The sequence below is a fragment of the Bos indicus x Bos taurus genome, chromosome 29 (assembly GCF_003369695.1).
Source record: "Bos indicus x Bos taurus breed Angus x Brahman F1 hybrid chromosome 29, Bos_hybrid_MaternalHap_v2.0, whole genome shotgun sequence".
NCBI lineage: Eukaryota > Metazoa > Chordata > Mammalia > Artiodactyla > Bovidae > Bos > Bos indicus x Bos taurus.
The window spans coordinates 45,486,441-45,502,637 of NC_040104.1; the positions used below are offsets into that span (position 1 = coordinate 45,486,441).

General features: G+C 40.3%; 1 protein-coding gene across 1 annotated transcript; it reads right to left on the reverse strand.

Annotated features, from left to right (window-relative positions):
• Positions 1-4,165: 4,165 nt before the first annotated feature.
• On the reverse strand, positions 4,166-13,087 carry LOC113886074 (tripartite motif-containing protein 64-like). The gene is made up of 6 exons (XM_027532007.1): positions 12,677-13,087; positions 12,086-12,181; positions 10,944-11,187; positions 10,038-10,060; positions 8,568-8,703; positions 4,166-4,653 (listed from the first exon to the last, which is right to left on the reverse strand). The coding sequence occupies exons 1-6, from the start codon at positions 13,085-13,087 to the stop codon at positions 4,166-4,168; spliced, it is 1,398 nt and encodes a 465-aa protein (XP_027387808.1).
• Positions 13,088-16,197: the final 3,110 nt, after the last annotated feature.

Sequence of the window (16,197 nt, forward strand, 5' to 3'; positions counted from 1 at the left end):
TAATATGTATCTATCTAATTCAAAGACCTTTATGTTTTAAAATAAAAATATTTTCATATAACCACAGTAAAAACTATGGGCTTGGTTGACAATGATGTGTCCATATGGGTTCACAATTTGCAAAAAAAAAAAAAAAAAAATGTATCTATTGCATAAGAGAGACAACTTACAGCAAGTGTGAGAACATGAGCATGAGGGAATCCCTGAGCCCAAGTTCAGGCAGATCTACGGTCCCCATCTACAGCACATCCTTCATGACACTAACTCTAGAGCCGAGGACCCAGGTCCACCTTGTACTGTTTCTCCACCTCCTCAGCCTGGTTCTTATAATGCTATTTCTGACTGTTCAGGATGCCTTGGCAGGATCTGCCAATCTCCAGTCTCCTGCAGGGAGATTCTTGCAACTAGACCTGACCATGAATCCTCATGGAAAATCTGTCCTCTGTCCTTGAAGGGGTTTTTAGACTCTCCATGGAATTGAATCCCTTGTGGAAAAATAGTTTTCTGGGGGAGATTCAACTTTTGTACATTGTCCTAAAACTTCTTGTGGGTTTTCATTTGGATTCCTTTGAGGACATCTGATTTCTTGGAAAACTGGACACATAATTTCTTGGAATATTTCTCTGGGAACATCCATTGTCTTGGAATATCGAACACTCGAATCATGTTCCCTGAAGTGAACCACTTTCTCCTCAGACTCCTATTTCTCCTTGAAATCTTGAATGTATTTCAGCTTTATGTTCTCTGAGAACTACTTGTCTTTCTAAGACGGGACGATTGTCAGGCCCTGATACTCAGCTTGGGGTGTTTGGGGAAGTATTAGGGCCATAAGTTCTTTGAAAAATGGGTAAGCTTTCAGGGGCTTCTTCGGTAAATTAGAAGAGTGTGTGTGTGTGTGCGTGTGCGCACATGTGTTTTGTTTTTGTGAGGAATTTTTAAATATTCCTTAATTTCCAGGAATAATTCTTAAAGTGCACAGTTTGCTCATGTTATAAAAGTTTCTAACCATTCCATTATACGCATTTCTCCAGAAGTGTCTTACAAGTAACTTTTCCCCAGTCTATCAGGGACAGAGGTATTTTGAATGTGTGGCCATCACTGAGCAGGGGACTATTCTACATGTCTTCCAGTAATTTTACAAGATCTTCTTTGGACACTGGAAACTCCGTTTCTAGAATTTGGAGCCACTTACCAGGTGCCAGTGATGTAATCACCACCCCAAGAGCATGAACATCCTCACACTAAAGATATGGCAGGTCAATTCTTACTTGAAGTTCTGTAGTGTGTGGGATGCAATGATTCTGCAGAGCAAGGGAAGGAAAATTCCTTTCCTTGTATTTGCTAAATGAGAAAATCACACCACCTTTGTTATATATCAATTTTATAATCTAAGTTGACCCTTAAAAATAAAATGAAAATTGTTGCAAATCCTGAATTGAAATTTATGTTTGGATTTCAAATGCAAGATCTGTACTCTTCAGAATTCCCTTATCTCTTTAGTACATTTTCCACCCAATTTTACAAGGCTTATCCTAAATGGAACATAACAAAAAAATGAGTTATTCAATCAAGAGAGTTAGAATCAGAGATGTAATCCAGGAAAGTGAAGTAAAAACGTGAAAATGAAAAGAGAAGTGGCTGAAAGTAAAGGCCTTGGATTCTGTACCACAGAGAATGGCCTTCTGTGAATTGAAGGACCGAGGGTCCAAGAGAAGATCAGGAGATAAAATGAGATAAACAGAGAAGCTGGCCTGACATCTGTCAAAAAGAGACTGATTGTCTCAGGGAAATCTCGAAATCAACATTATAGAACAAGCGTATGTAGTAGATATTATTAACCACAAAATAATAGAATTTCCTTAAGCTGTGAATCTGCAGCTCAGTTTCCTCTCTACTCTTGACTTTATCCCTAGTACTTTATATCTGTTATGTTAGCTATCTTTGGAAAATTTTGTCAATGAAGGAATATTTTGTCTATTAAGTTCAGTTAAGTCACTCAGTAGTGTCTGACTCTTTGCAACCCCATGAACCCCAGCTACCAGGCCTCCCTGTCCATCACCAACTGCCAGAGTCCACCCAAACCCATGTCCAGTGAGTCAGTGATGTCATCCAACCCTCTAATCCTCTGTCGTCCCCTTCTCCTCCTGCCCTCAATTTTCCCAGTATCAGGGTCTTTTTAAATGACTCAGCTCTTTGCATCAGGTGGCCAAAATATTGGAGTTTCAGTTTCAACATCAGTCAACATCAATGAACACCCAGGACTGATCTGCTTTAGGACGGACTGGTTGGATCTCCTTGCAATCCAAGGGACTCTCAAGAGTCTTGTCCAACACCACAGTTCAAAAGCATCAATTCTTCAGCACTCAGCTTTTTTTTATAGTCAACTCTCATATCCATACGTGACTACTGGAAAAACCAAAGCCTTGACTAGATGGACCTTTGTTGACAAACTGATGTCTCTGCTTTTCAATATGTTGTCTACCTGTCATAACTTTCCTTCCAAGGAGTAAGTGTCTTTTAATTTCATGGCTGCAATCACCATTTGCAATGATTTTGGAGCCCCCCAAAATAAAGTCAGCCACGGTTTTCACTGTTTCCCCCTCATTTTTGCCATTAAGTAATGGGAACGGATGCCATGATCTTAATTTTCTGAATGTTGAGTTTTAAGCCAAATTTTTCATTCTCCTCTTTCACTTTCATCAACAGGCTCTTTAGTTCTTCTTCACTTTCTGCCAAAGGGTGGTATCACCTGCATATCTGAGTTTATTGACTTTTCTCCCGGCAATCTTGATTCCAGCCTGTGCTTCCTGCAGCCCTGCGTTTCTCATGATGTACTCTGCAGAGAAGATACATAAGCAAGGTCACAATATATAGCCTTGGTGTACTCCTTTTCCTATTTGGAACCAGTCTGTTGTTCAATGCCCAGTTCTAACTGTTGCTTCCTGACCTGCATACAGGTTTCTCAAGAGACAGGTCAGATGGTTTGATATTCCCATCTCTTTCAGAATTTTCCACAGTTTATTGTGTTCCACACAGTCAAAGTCTTTGGCATAGTCAGCAAAGCAGAAATACATGTTTTTGTGAAACTCTGTTGCTTTTCTGATGATCCAGCAGATGTTGGCAATTTGATCTCTGGTTCCTCTGCCTTTTCTAATACCAGCTTGAAAATCTGGAATTTCACAGTTCACGTATTGCTGAAGCCCGGCTTGGAGATCTATGATCATTAGTTTACCAGTGTGTGAAATAAGTGCAATTGTGCAGTAGTTTGAGCATTGTTTGGCATTGCCTTTCTTTGGGGTTGGAATGAAAGCTGAACTTTTCCTGTCCTGTGGCAGGAGTTTTCCAAATTTGCTGACATATTGAGTACAGCACTTTCACAGCATCATCTTTTAGGATTTGAAATAGCTCAACTGGAATTCCATCACCTCCACTAGCTTTGTTCATAGTGATAATTCTGAAGGCCCACTGGACTTCACATTCCAGGATATCTGGCTCTCCGTGAGTGATCACACCATCATGATTTTCTGGGGCTTTTGTCTATATGAATTATTTAATTCATGTGTTTCTTCACTGACTGACCTAACAGTTCTATATGTTCTGTTCTGAGTACTGCACGGAGAGTGGGAATGTAACAATAATATGAAATAAGATGAGAACTATCTGAACTGTCACAGGAATTTCCCTCAAGTAGTAAAAATATTTACTAACTTGAGAAAAGTTTGCTGAAGAGTGTGATGAGATGGTATATGCTGAGAGTGAGTAAATGGTACTGGGCATTGGTTCCTTTTGGAGGTCACGCACATGTCCCACAATGAGACAGTCCTGGTTTTATAATTTTGTATAGTTCTAAAAACCATTGATTATGTAGTTTAAAAGTAGTGATCTTTATGGTATATAAATGTAGTTTAAAATAATCCTTATTTTAAAAAGAAAAGCCATTGACTATATTCTATGAAATACTCCATAATAAATGTTTATTAAAATTTAATGAACAGATTTATGCATACAACACGTTTATGCCATTTTATAAACATACACTCACTATGTTACATTAAATAACAATGTGCTGATGGACACAGTCAGGTATCCTGCGGCCTCCCATGAAGTGAAGGGCAGCAATATCCCCAGAAAAGAAGCCCCAGTAATGGTCCAAAAAATGGACAATTCATGGAGATTTAAGGCAAAAGAAAGGTATCATAGGGGAGGAGAAGGCATAAGGAAGGAAACTATATATGAGGGAACTTCTGAAAACATCATAGAAGCTCACAGTTCCATTGTCATAATCCAAAAACACGCCAATCTTACCCAGAGGCCTTTTCACAAACTGCACTAAGGGTGGGGAGGTGGTGGACAGAATATACTGACTGTTCACCTTTGTAGAACGCAGAAAAAATGCTTCTTCAGCACCAATACTGATACTGGTATCACTTGTGAAGATGCTTTTACAGACCCCCAGAACCCAGCTGGAAGACTGGGCCACGTCCAGCTCCCAGTAATGCCTCCCGGAGGTGAAGCCCCAAGCTCCCCAGGACACAACACACGACCTGCCCTGGGGCTGTCTGGACACGATGGGGTGATCATCCTCAAACAGCGCACTTCCATCATCGAGGATCGCATGGTGAACGATCGTTGTCAGACTCAGAACATTATCCACTGTAGAAAGAGTAAAAACTGTGTTAGCCAGTTGAATTTCCATGTCTCTGAGAGGCAGAGGCTTTCTAGACAATAAGCTTTTTAATTTTCCTTCTCCAAGGAAATCAAAACAAAGACAGCAAAGGGAGTTAGAGTGACTCTTCTCTGAAGAATAAAAGTTATTACTATCTCTGTGGCATACAGAAGTACATCAAATCAAAGAGAAAATTAAAAAAAGACATATATCATGAACTGGGTGAAGTCTGACTTAGGTCAATCTCTTCAAAGTTTACTTTAGGATTCACCTAAAAGCATTGATTCTTATATTAGAAAACTTTTCTTGTGTCCTTTGTACTTAATACTATGGAAACTGCAGATGGCACTTTGTTATCACATGGACACTTATGGGGGTGTAATCTGTACCTATTACATTTTCAAAGGTCAAAAGAATTGATAGAAATCCATCTGTGAATAATTTGGAAGCTTCAAAAAAGATATTTTAACTGACAGTGTTCATGCATCCTTTGCCTTAAAGTTGTTGTAAGATTGAGAGCATTATAATTCTTCTACCAAAGCCCATTTCAATTTTTCTGTCATTTATTCCTAATTTTAGAAATGATAAATCTTCTTTGTACAATGTGTAATAAATGTAGCTGTAATGAAGTGAAACTGAAAGAGTTAGTCCTTCAGTCCTGTTTTACTCTTTGCGACCATGTGGACTGTGTGTAGCCCACCAGGCTCATCTTTCCATGGAATTGTCCAGGCAGGAATACTGGAGTGGATTTCCATTCCCTTCTCCAGGGACCTTCCCAACCCAAGGCTCCAACCTGGGTCTCCTGCATCGCAGGCAGACTCTTTATCATCTGAGCCACCAGGAAAGCCCATACAGTAAATTAAAAGCAGCAGTGATGGATTTAAGCTCAAGAGTGAAATAAACTGAGTAAACAACATATTGATGGTCACTCACAGAACCAAATATTCTGTCTCTATAATCACAGTAACAACCTGGTTGTTCTCCCTTTGCTCATCCTATGTCATATATATATATATGTGTGTGTGTGTGTGTGTGTGTGTGTGTGTGTGTGTGTGTATCTGGTTTTGCATTTTCAGGAAATTACAGGTGGCAAACATCAGACTTGGTGTTTATAATGTGACTATAGAGGCAACAAAAGAGTCTGAAATGCAGTATTTGGATGCAGTCTCAGAATCCACAGAATCATCTGTTCATTTCCAAGGCAAGCCATTCAATATCACAGTAATCCAACTCTATGCCTCAACCAGTAATGATGCAGAAAATGAAGTTGAACAGTTCTAGGAAGACCTACAAGACCTTCTAGAACTAACACCCAAAAAAGATGTCGTTTTCATTATAGGGGACTGGAATAAAAAAATAGGAAATCAACGAATACCTGGAGTAACAGGCAAATTTGGCCTTGGAGTACAGAATGAAGCAGGGCAAAGGCTAACAGAGTTTTGCCAAGAGAACGCACTGGTCATAGCAAACACCCTCTTCTAACAACATGTGAGAAGATTCTATACATAGATCACCAGATGGTCAATTTCAAAATCAGATTGATTATATTCTTTGCAGCCAATAATGGAGAAGCTTTACACAGTCAGTAAAATCAAGACCGAGAGGTGAGTGTGGTGCAGACCATGAAATCCTTATTGCCAAATTCAGACTTAAATTGAAGAAAGTAGGGAAAACCATGAGACCATTCAGGTATGACCTAAATCAAATCCCTTGTGACTATGCAGTGGAAGTGAGAAATAGATTCAGGGGATTAGATCTGATATAGAGAATGCCTGAAGAACTATGGACAGAGGTTCATGACACTGTACAGGAGGCAGTGATCAAGACCATCCCCAAGAAAAAGAAAAGCAAAAAGGTATATTGTTGTCTGAGGAGGCTTTATAAATAATGGTGAAAAGAAGAGTACATAAAGGAAAAGGAGAAAAGGAAAAATATGCCCATTTGAATGTAGAGTTCCAAAGAATAGCAAGGAGAGATAAGAAAACCTTCCTCAGCAATCAATGCAAAGAAATAGAGGAAAACAATAGAATGGGAAAGACTAGAGATCTCTTCAAGAAAATTAGAGATACCAACAGAATATTTCAGGCAAAAATGGGCACAATAAAGGACAGAAATGGTATGGACCTAACAGAAGCAGAAGATAATAAGAAGAGGAGGCAAGAATACACAAGAGAACTATACAAAAAAGATGTTCATGACCCAAATAACCACGATGGTGTGATCACTCACCTAGAGCCTGACATCATGGAATGCAAAGTCAAACGGGCCTTAGGAAGCATCACTATGAACAAAGCTAGTGGAGGTGATGGACTTCAGTTGAGCTATTTGATCCTAAAAGATGATGCTGTGAAAGTGCTTTACTCTATATATCAACAAATTTGGAAAACTCAGCAGTAGCCACAGGACTGGAAAAGGTCAGTTTTCATTCCAATCCCTTAGAAAGGCAATGCCAAAGAATGCTCAAACTATTGCACAACTGCACTCATCTCAAATGCGAGTAAAGTAATGCTCAAAATTCTCCAACCCAGGCTTCAACAGTACTTGAACCCTGAACTTCCAGATGTTCAAGCTGCATTTTGAAAAGCCAGAGGAACCAGAGATCAAATTACCAACATCTGCTGGATCATAAGAAAAAAAGAGAGTTCCAGAAAAACATCTATTTCTGCTTCATTGAATACACAAAGCCTTTGAATGTGTGGATCACATCAAGCTGTGGAAAATTCTAAAGAGATGGGAATACAAGACCACCTGTCTCCTGAGAAATCTGCATACAGGTCAAGAAGCAACAGTTAGACCTGGACATGGAACAACAGACTGTTTCCAAATCAAGAAAGGCATAAGTCAAGGCTGTATATTATCACCCTGCTTATCTAACTTAAATTCAGAGTACGTCATGAGAAATGCTTGACTGGATGAAGCCCAAGCTGGAATAATGACAGTTGGGAGAAATATAAATAATCTCAGATATGCAGATGATACCACCCTTATGGCAGAAAGTGAAGAAGAACTAAAGAGCCTCTTGATGAAAGTGAAGGAAGAGGGTGAAAAAGTTGGGTTAAAATCAATGTTCAGAAAACTAAGATCATGGCATCTGGTCCCATCACTTCATGGGAAATAGATGGGGAAACAACAAAAAAGTGATAGACTATTGGGGGGGGAGTGGTCCAAAGTCACTGCCAGTGGTGACTGCAGCCATGGAATTAAAAGATGCTTGCTCCTTGGAAGAAAATTTATGACCAAACTAAACAGCATATTAAAAAGCAGAGACATTACTTTGCTTACAAAGATCCATCTAGTCAAAGCTATGGTTTTTCCAGTAGTCATGTATGGATGTGAGACTTGGACTATAAAGAAAGGTGAGCATGGAAGTATTGATGTTTTTGAACTATGGTGTTGGAGAAGACTGTTGAGAGTCCCTTTGAAATCAAGGAGATCCAGCCAGTCCATCCTAGAGGAAATTGGTCCTAAATATTCACTGGAAGGACTGATGCTAAGGCTGAAACTCCAATACTTTGGCACCTGATGTGATGAACTCACTCATTTTAAAAGTCCCTGATGCTAGGAAATACTGAAGGTGGGAGGAGAAGGGAACGACAGAGGATGAGATGGTTGGGTGGCATCACTGGTTCAGTGGACATGAGTTTGAGTAAACTCCAGGAGTTGGTGATGGACGGGGAAGCCTGGCGTGCTGCAGTCCATGGGATCACAAAGAGTCAGACAAGACTGAGAGACTGAACTGAACTGAAAGAGGTAGAAAAGATGTTAGCAACTTCAAGGATTTATGCACCACCTTCATAACCAAAAAAGAAAAAAAAAAGAAATAAAATGAAAATGAAAGAAGGGTTGTTCCCAAGAAGCTCTAATGAAATGTAGTCCTGATCACCAAAAGGCTGACTCTTACCTCTGAAGTTGTTCAGCATGTGTAGAAATCCAGAGACAGGCCAGGAAGGGAGCTCTGGGTTCACGGGCTGAGGCTTCTGTATCTGTGCCAGATGAGTCCTGTACAAAGGACATCGATTCCATGTCAAGACCAATGGCTAATCACACGAGCATGGCAAAACAGCAGACTTTACCACAGGATCCCATATGTTCTTAGGATTCTCCTACTTTTGGTGATTTGCATATATAATATATTCTACTCATTTGAGAATATAAAAATGTTGCCATATATTTTACTAAATAGAAATTTCATCAAATTTCATTTTCCCCATTTTTCTCAGACAATATTCCAAATTTGCACTCACTAAACTTCATTCCCTTCCTCAATTCCATCGATTCAAAGATCCTGGGTATTTTACAGAGAGCAAAAAATTCAGGCTAAGCCTGTGAGACTTCACTCACAAAGCAGTCATCAAGGACGCATTCTGTGTCTAAACAGAAGTGCTCACTGACCAGAAATGTTTACTCTTGTCAGTCCAGCAAAGTGACTCAGGTCCAACCTGGCTGTCCTTGTCCTGAACGTCTCACTTAGAAGTGGGCAGCAGAAAGGTGCTCCGTGTGATGCAGGGCGCTTGCTGTGATGGAACAGGCTGAGTCACTGCTACTCAGTATTAATAAAATCACAGTCTCTTGTCATGGTAGGGAATATGCCTCTTTCATGCCTTTTTCACCCTTCAATTCACTAGGATAGGTGCTTCCTCTGTTATGTCTTAGAAAAATCCCTCACTAAGTTTTATTATGGTCAAGCTGGAGAGAATGGGTTGAGTAGGTGGAACAAAGCCCAGAATGTCAGCAGGTTTTCAGATATATTTGATTTCAGTCAAATGACAAGGAAACTACTGAGATCAAGGGTCAGAAACCCTTGAAATTCTTTTGAAATAAAATAGAAAATGGCCAAAAAGACAATGTTGGTAATCCATATGCTAGGGTTCTGTACTTGTGGATTCACACATGCATTCAATCTGTACATTCTGGGCTATGTATTTGCTTATTTATTCCTTTATTTTATAATAGGATCAGAGCTACTATTCTAACTATATTTCATATACAGTGCATACCAGTCAATCCCAAATTCCCAGTGTAAACTTCCTTCCCCTTTGCTTTTGTTCTGAGTGGAAAAAATTCACAAAACATTCCAGAAACTTCCAAAAATGTAAAAATTGAAAATGCCACATACCAGGGAATGACTTATGTAGCATTTACTTTATACTGTATATGTTGTAAAGTTGTCTAGAGATGACAAAGTGTACAGGAGCATGTGGATTAGTTATCTGTGAATAACATGGTATTATGTATAAAAGATCCTGTCCTGGGATTTAGATATGGGGGAGGACCTGAAATCAATCCCCAGGTCCCAAGCAAGAACTGTGGGTCCACGTCATCAAAAAGACAAAAATGTTTCAGAAATCAAAAATCATTAGTGTATACTCACATTTTCAGCACATTTTCCAAGCCCTGCAAAGGAAAAAAAAAATCATGTTAATCATTAGAGTTCTGTTTCCATCTCCTTTTCCTATTCTTGTTTCATAATAAGACATGGTTTTCTAAATCTAAGTAACACTCAGAAGCAATCTTCATAACAGACCCTAACCTAAGACATGATGGGCTTCCTCAGGTCTCATTAAGGAAGGAAAGGGGGCAGGAAGGGTCTGCACAATGCTGCAGCAACATCTAGGTTTCCAGTGTCACTCACTGCCCACTGCTGTCTTCAGGAAGCGATCTCACCATTTATGGTAACAATTAAGGTAAAGCAGACAATTGCATAAAAAGAACCATTGGTTGCATTAAAATTGATACCAGTTCTAAATATCTTGTCTGTATGACAGTAAGAACCTCAGTGTCTTCAGGAAGAGTGGATAACAGAGAGTGCAAGGAGATCCAACGAGTCCATTCTGAACGAGATCGGCCCTGGGATTTCTTTGGAAGGAATGATGCTAAAGTTGAAACTCCAGTACTTTGGCCACCTCATCTGAAGAGTTGACTTATTGGAAAAGATTCTGATGCTGGGAAGGATTGGGGACAGGAGGAGAAGGGGACAACAGAGGATGAGATGGCATCACTGACTCGATGGACTCATCGAGTCTCAGTGAACTCTGGGAGGTGGTGATGGACAGGGAGGCTTGGCGTGCTGTGATTCATGGGGTCGAAAAGAATCGGACATGACTGAGCGACTGATCTGATCTGATCTGATACTGAGATTTACTCCAAGAAAATTAACTTTCCCCTGGTCACAGAATCTTGCTGATTGTGTCTGTCTGTGATTGTATCTGTCTGAATAGGTAATATTTCAGTGTTACAGCACTCGTCTAGAAGAGTGTTTCTCTCTCTGAGGATGGACCCTCCTTTCTCACCTGGAGCAGCTCCATGTCTGGCTTGTGGCACATCTCAGTCAGCTCTTTGTACATTTCTTTCAGACTTTCTCTGTACTGAGACATTCTGAAAACACTCTCCTTGAGTTCTTCACAAATCTCTTTGGCTTCTCGCTCCAGGGCTTCCAGATGCAGTTGCTCCTCCTCCCGGAGCAACAGAAGCATCCTCTGATATTCAAGCTTGATCATCACCTTCCTTAAGGCCACATAGTCCTGCAGAGATAGTGGATCCAAAGCATTACGTATGTTCACATTCAAAAGAAAACTCCAAATATTATTTCCTTAGTGTCATCAAGGAAGTTCCTGACAAACTGCCACATGCATTCAAAGAGTCTTGAATATTTTCAGGTCCCTATTGCCCATGCTTTCTCTGAATTCCTAATCTCTTTCCCTGTTTAAATCAAGTCATCTGAGGCACCCCAGGCTGTCTCCCAAGGAAGATTCTTCCGGGTTCTTACTCCATCAGTTATTTCCTCTCCGACCTGAGTCTTGTTTTTTTCTTGTTCCTTTCTCTGATTCTTCTAAATATTCTTTCATGAAGTAAACCTCATTTTGAATATATGTATTTTCTTTTTTCCTGCATGCTGACCCTCTTCAGTCGTGCACAACTCTTTGTGACCTTGTGGACTATAGTTCACCAGGCTCCTCTGTCCATGGGATTCTCCAGGCAGGAATACTGGGGTGGGATGCTATTTCCTCCTCCAGGGCATCTTCCCAACCCAGGGATGTAATCCAGGTCTGTTGTGGCGCCCACACTGCAGGCAGCTTCTTTACCCCTGAGCCATCAGTTTTCCTCTAGGTATGACTCTCTTCCTCTCTTCTCCTTCACAGTCACAGTTAGTGCAATGCGTCTTATACCCCATGTCTGAAAAGGCTTATTCCAATCTTTAAAATGTGGCCTTGGAATACATTTCATGCCTTGATCTTCGAATGTACTAGCATTCTTTGAACTAGCATATATTAGCCTGTTCTCATTCCAATTACTGATCAGTCATTTGAAACCACTCCTCCAGGGAAGAGACCAGTAGCCTTTCACAGGAACCTAAAAAAAAATCTAAGGTAAAATTATATCAATATTTATACAAATAAATAGGAACATTTTTATTCTTACCTCAAAGGACTGAGTTGTGTTAGCTTCCTGATTCAGACAGATTTGGATTTCTTCTCTCATTTTCCATAAAGAGCTCATTCTCTTCAGGAGTTTCTCCTGCAAAATACCCACAGGATTTAGTGACACAGAAGATGACACTGTAAATTTAATCCCCTTATTCATGAGGAAAGGCATTTATTAGTTACACAGAAAACTTGACTTAGGAGGCTGTTGTCAGACTTTTCCACATTAATTTGATGCCAATATTTGAATATCAAGGAATAGAACTGTATACTAGAGAACTGGGGGGACTTTACAGATAATAGAATCCATGTCCCATGATACTTAGACTCAGACTCAAATAGCCCGAGTAAGAAAGCCTCAAGCTCCCATCAGAAGCCTGTGTCCCTGGTGCCACTCGCCCCGGGATGCTGCATTTCCACACGTGTGGACAATTGGGCAACAACACTGAGAGGACACATTATATGTGAGGATCCACATTCAGAAATCCCACCTCCACTATCTCCATCCCCAGCACCATCATAGCATCCTCATCTTCCTCTCTGACTTAGGAGCCTCTGGATCCCAAAAGTCTCGAGAGGCATCACCTACCCGGGATTCCTCAGCAGCCCTGTGTATTGGACTGTGGCTGTGAGCTGCGTGCTCGGGGCGTTCAGAGCAGGGCCCACAGAGCAGGGTCTGGTCAACCTCACAGAAGAGGCCTTTGGCTTCCTGGTGTGTCACACAGATCTGCTCCTCAGAGCTGTGGTCGTGGTCAGCTCTGGCCTGTCTGGCAAGGGAAGCCAGCCTCTTGAGGGCAATGTTGGTTTTGAAATTGGGCCTCTCTGATATTCCCCTGCACTCCGGGCACCTCCTTGGTGTCTGGCCTTCTTCCCAGCAAAGGCTCAGACAGGGACGGCAGAAGCTGTGCCCACAGTCTATGGTGACAGGGTCCAGGAAGCAGTTCATGCAGATGGAGCAGGTGAGTTCCCTCTGGAAGACCTGCAGTGTGTCTGAATCCATGTTTCTGAAAATTAAAGAAAGAAATAAGAGAGGGTAAGAGAAAAAGTCTTTCTTCTGCCCTCATCGGGAAAAATAAATCCTTTGGACAAAGTCCTGTCTTGAACTCTAATTTCCCTATTTGCTTACCTCCCCAGAACAAACCTAGAAATGGTGACTGCATACACCTTGGATTTACTATTATACAAAAGATGAAATACAGTAAGAGTCCTTAGCAACTTTTTTGTTCCAAATAAACCAGGATTCCAATCATACTAAAATTATTAATACATGGAGAAGCTTAAAGATTAGTGTGAGTGTGCTCCCTCCTGTCTGACTCGTTGCTACACCATGGACCATAGCCCACCAGACTCCTCTGCCCTTGGGATTTCCCAGGCGAGAATCCTGGAAAGGGTTGCCTTTCCCTTCTCCAAGGGCTCTTCCCAACTCAGCGGCTGAACCCATGTTTCCTGCGTCTTCTGCATTGGCGGGTGGACTCTTTACCACAGAACTCCCTGGAAGTCCTTAAAGATTAGAATGGAGGGTAAGTGTTGGGATGACTTCAGAGTTACTTTTATTAGCTGACTCTGACAGAAGTACACACAGAACCTCAGTCTGTCTCTCTCTCGACCTCCACGACTCCCTGACTGGAAGCTACACTAGCACACCCTTCCTTTTTCTCCTCATGGCCTCAGTTCCTTCCATCATCAAAGTGACAGAAGTGCTTTTCTAAAGATAAAGAAATTTGTTTACAAAGAACTTAAACTTCATACAATCAATGTTGGCTTTAATCTGATGTCCTAAAGAGTTCAGAGCTTGCTTCCAGCTTAAATAACAAAACTGCTCCTTTCAAGACAAATAGAAGAAAAAAAAAATGTCACTTCTAACTCAGGAAAGCAAGTTTTCCCGGAGTCGGTTCATATCATCATAGCATGTCATATTTTGAACTGGTGAATGTTCAGGTATCACAATAATCAGGAAACAATAGTCAGCATGAATATAATCATTTGTAGACTGATAGCATCAAGGACCATGATACTATTTAAACAATAATAGGAGAACTTAATATGTGTTGCCTAGTATTTCTCAGCATTGAATTAAATCATTTTCTATAGATTAACTGCTTTCATCATCTCAACAATATTTACTAATTTTCTATTTTTACCCACATTTGATAAGGAGGTTACTTGATATCGTGTAGGCAAAAATAAGTTATTTGTCTGCAAATCCCACATGGAATCAATGCTTGAGGAAGTGCTCAAACATAGATAGTACTAACAGAATAAATACAACTAGGTTTTGTGTCCAGGACTGCCATTAAAGTTTTATTTTTAACTGAACATATCAGAATTTCATTGTACCTTGATCAGAACTCACCTTTGGTTGTAGTTAATGAAGTTTCCACTCCTTTTCAGTGGGTAAGTCTCAAATTCAGTTCAGGATTTAGATGCTCCACTGCTGGTGGCAGAAACTTTGAAAAGTCTTCACAGCTCAGCCAACTCCACACACCACAGCTCTGGGCTCCAGAGAAGATTGAACTTGGTTCTTGCTGAATGTTTTATATTCTCCAATGACCACGCCCATTTCTTCCAAGTGATAGGGTTACCAACTCCATGAAAAGGTATAGGTGCATGTGATTAGATTTTGCAGATTTGGAAACACATCAGGATGCCAATGATTGAATTCAAATGTTTGAAACCTACTTGATGCAATTGCCACAATCCAACCTCTGATAAAAGTCTCACCATGAATTCACCTTTGTAACGTATGGAGTTTTTGTTTTGGAATAAACTATCCAAGTATAAATTTCACACCTCCATTTAATGAACTAATTATAGTTTTAATAGCACCTACCCATCTAGACCTATCACCCACTAGATTTACTTGCCTTTCTGAATTTGCCTGCATTCATTTGGAGATATTTTTCAGAATGAGGAATCCCTCACATTCTATTTTTCAACCCGTGTACTCAAGCTCCCCCTAAATACACATAGTGCTCTGGCCAAGATAGCCAGAAGTTGTTGTTTGGAAGTAACTGAACTCTCCAGGACTGAATTTCATATCTTCATTTCACAACTATATGGTAGTCCTGATTCCAGCAACCAGTAATCTCACCAGTAATGAGTGAGAGTGTGTGAGTGCTAAGTTTCTTCAGTTGAGTCAGATTCTGCAAAACCCAGGGACTGTAGCCCACCAGACTCCTCTGTCTGTGGGATAATCTAGGCAAGAATACTGGAGTGGATTGCCATGCACTCCTCCAGGGGTTCTTCCCAACCAAGGGATCGAACCCTCAGCTCTTATGTGTCCTGCATCGGCAGGTTCTTTACCATTAGCACCACCTGGGAAGCCCACAAGTGAGAAGAGGGATGTGATTTTCCCTCTAGGAGTCGCAGTGACTCAGTTTCTTCCATCACAGCAAGCCTGCTTGTTCTCTAAAACGCAGCAAACTTTGCCTTACCTGATATGGAATAGGGGAAGGGAATGAAGTTCAATGAGTTGAAAATTGAAATAATATCTGAAAAAAAGAGGAAAGGTTAAATTGGATATAATTTATATTTTGAAAACATAATATGATAAGATTTTATATTCCCAAAGGCGCCATTGCTGGTTTTTAATTTTCTCTTTATTATAATTAAATATACTATTCATTGCACAAAGAATATTTATTATTTGTAAAATCAGGAAGAATTGACAAAAAAGATTAAAATTGTCTTAGGTCAAATAATTGTAAGGATCATATACGGAATCTAAATATTAGATCCATATCAAGTAACTGAAAGGCAAGAAATATGTGAACATGGTTATCTGGAACATCCTTTTTGAAGTTTCCTGTATTCATTGATAAAGTGCTATCAAATTTTTGGACCCTTGAAAATGTAATAGGTAGAGAAAATCCCCCAGTAAATATGCATGTGATAGCAAAGTGCCATCTACATGCTCCACGCATTTAAGAAAAGGGACATAAGAAAAACTTTCTACTAAAAGATAAAAATAATGTTTTGGGTGAGTCCTGAAATAAAGTATCAAGATAACGGAGCTTGTGCGTGTTCAGTTGTGTCTGACTCTGTGACTCCATGGACTATATAGCCTGCCAGACTCCTCTGTCCATGGGATTTCCCAGGAAGAATATTGGA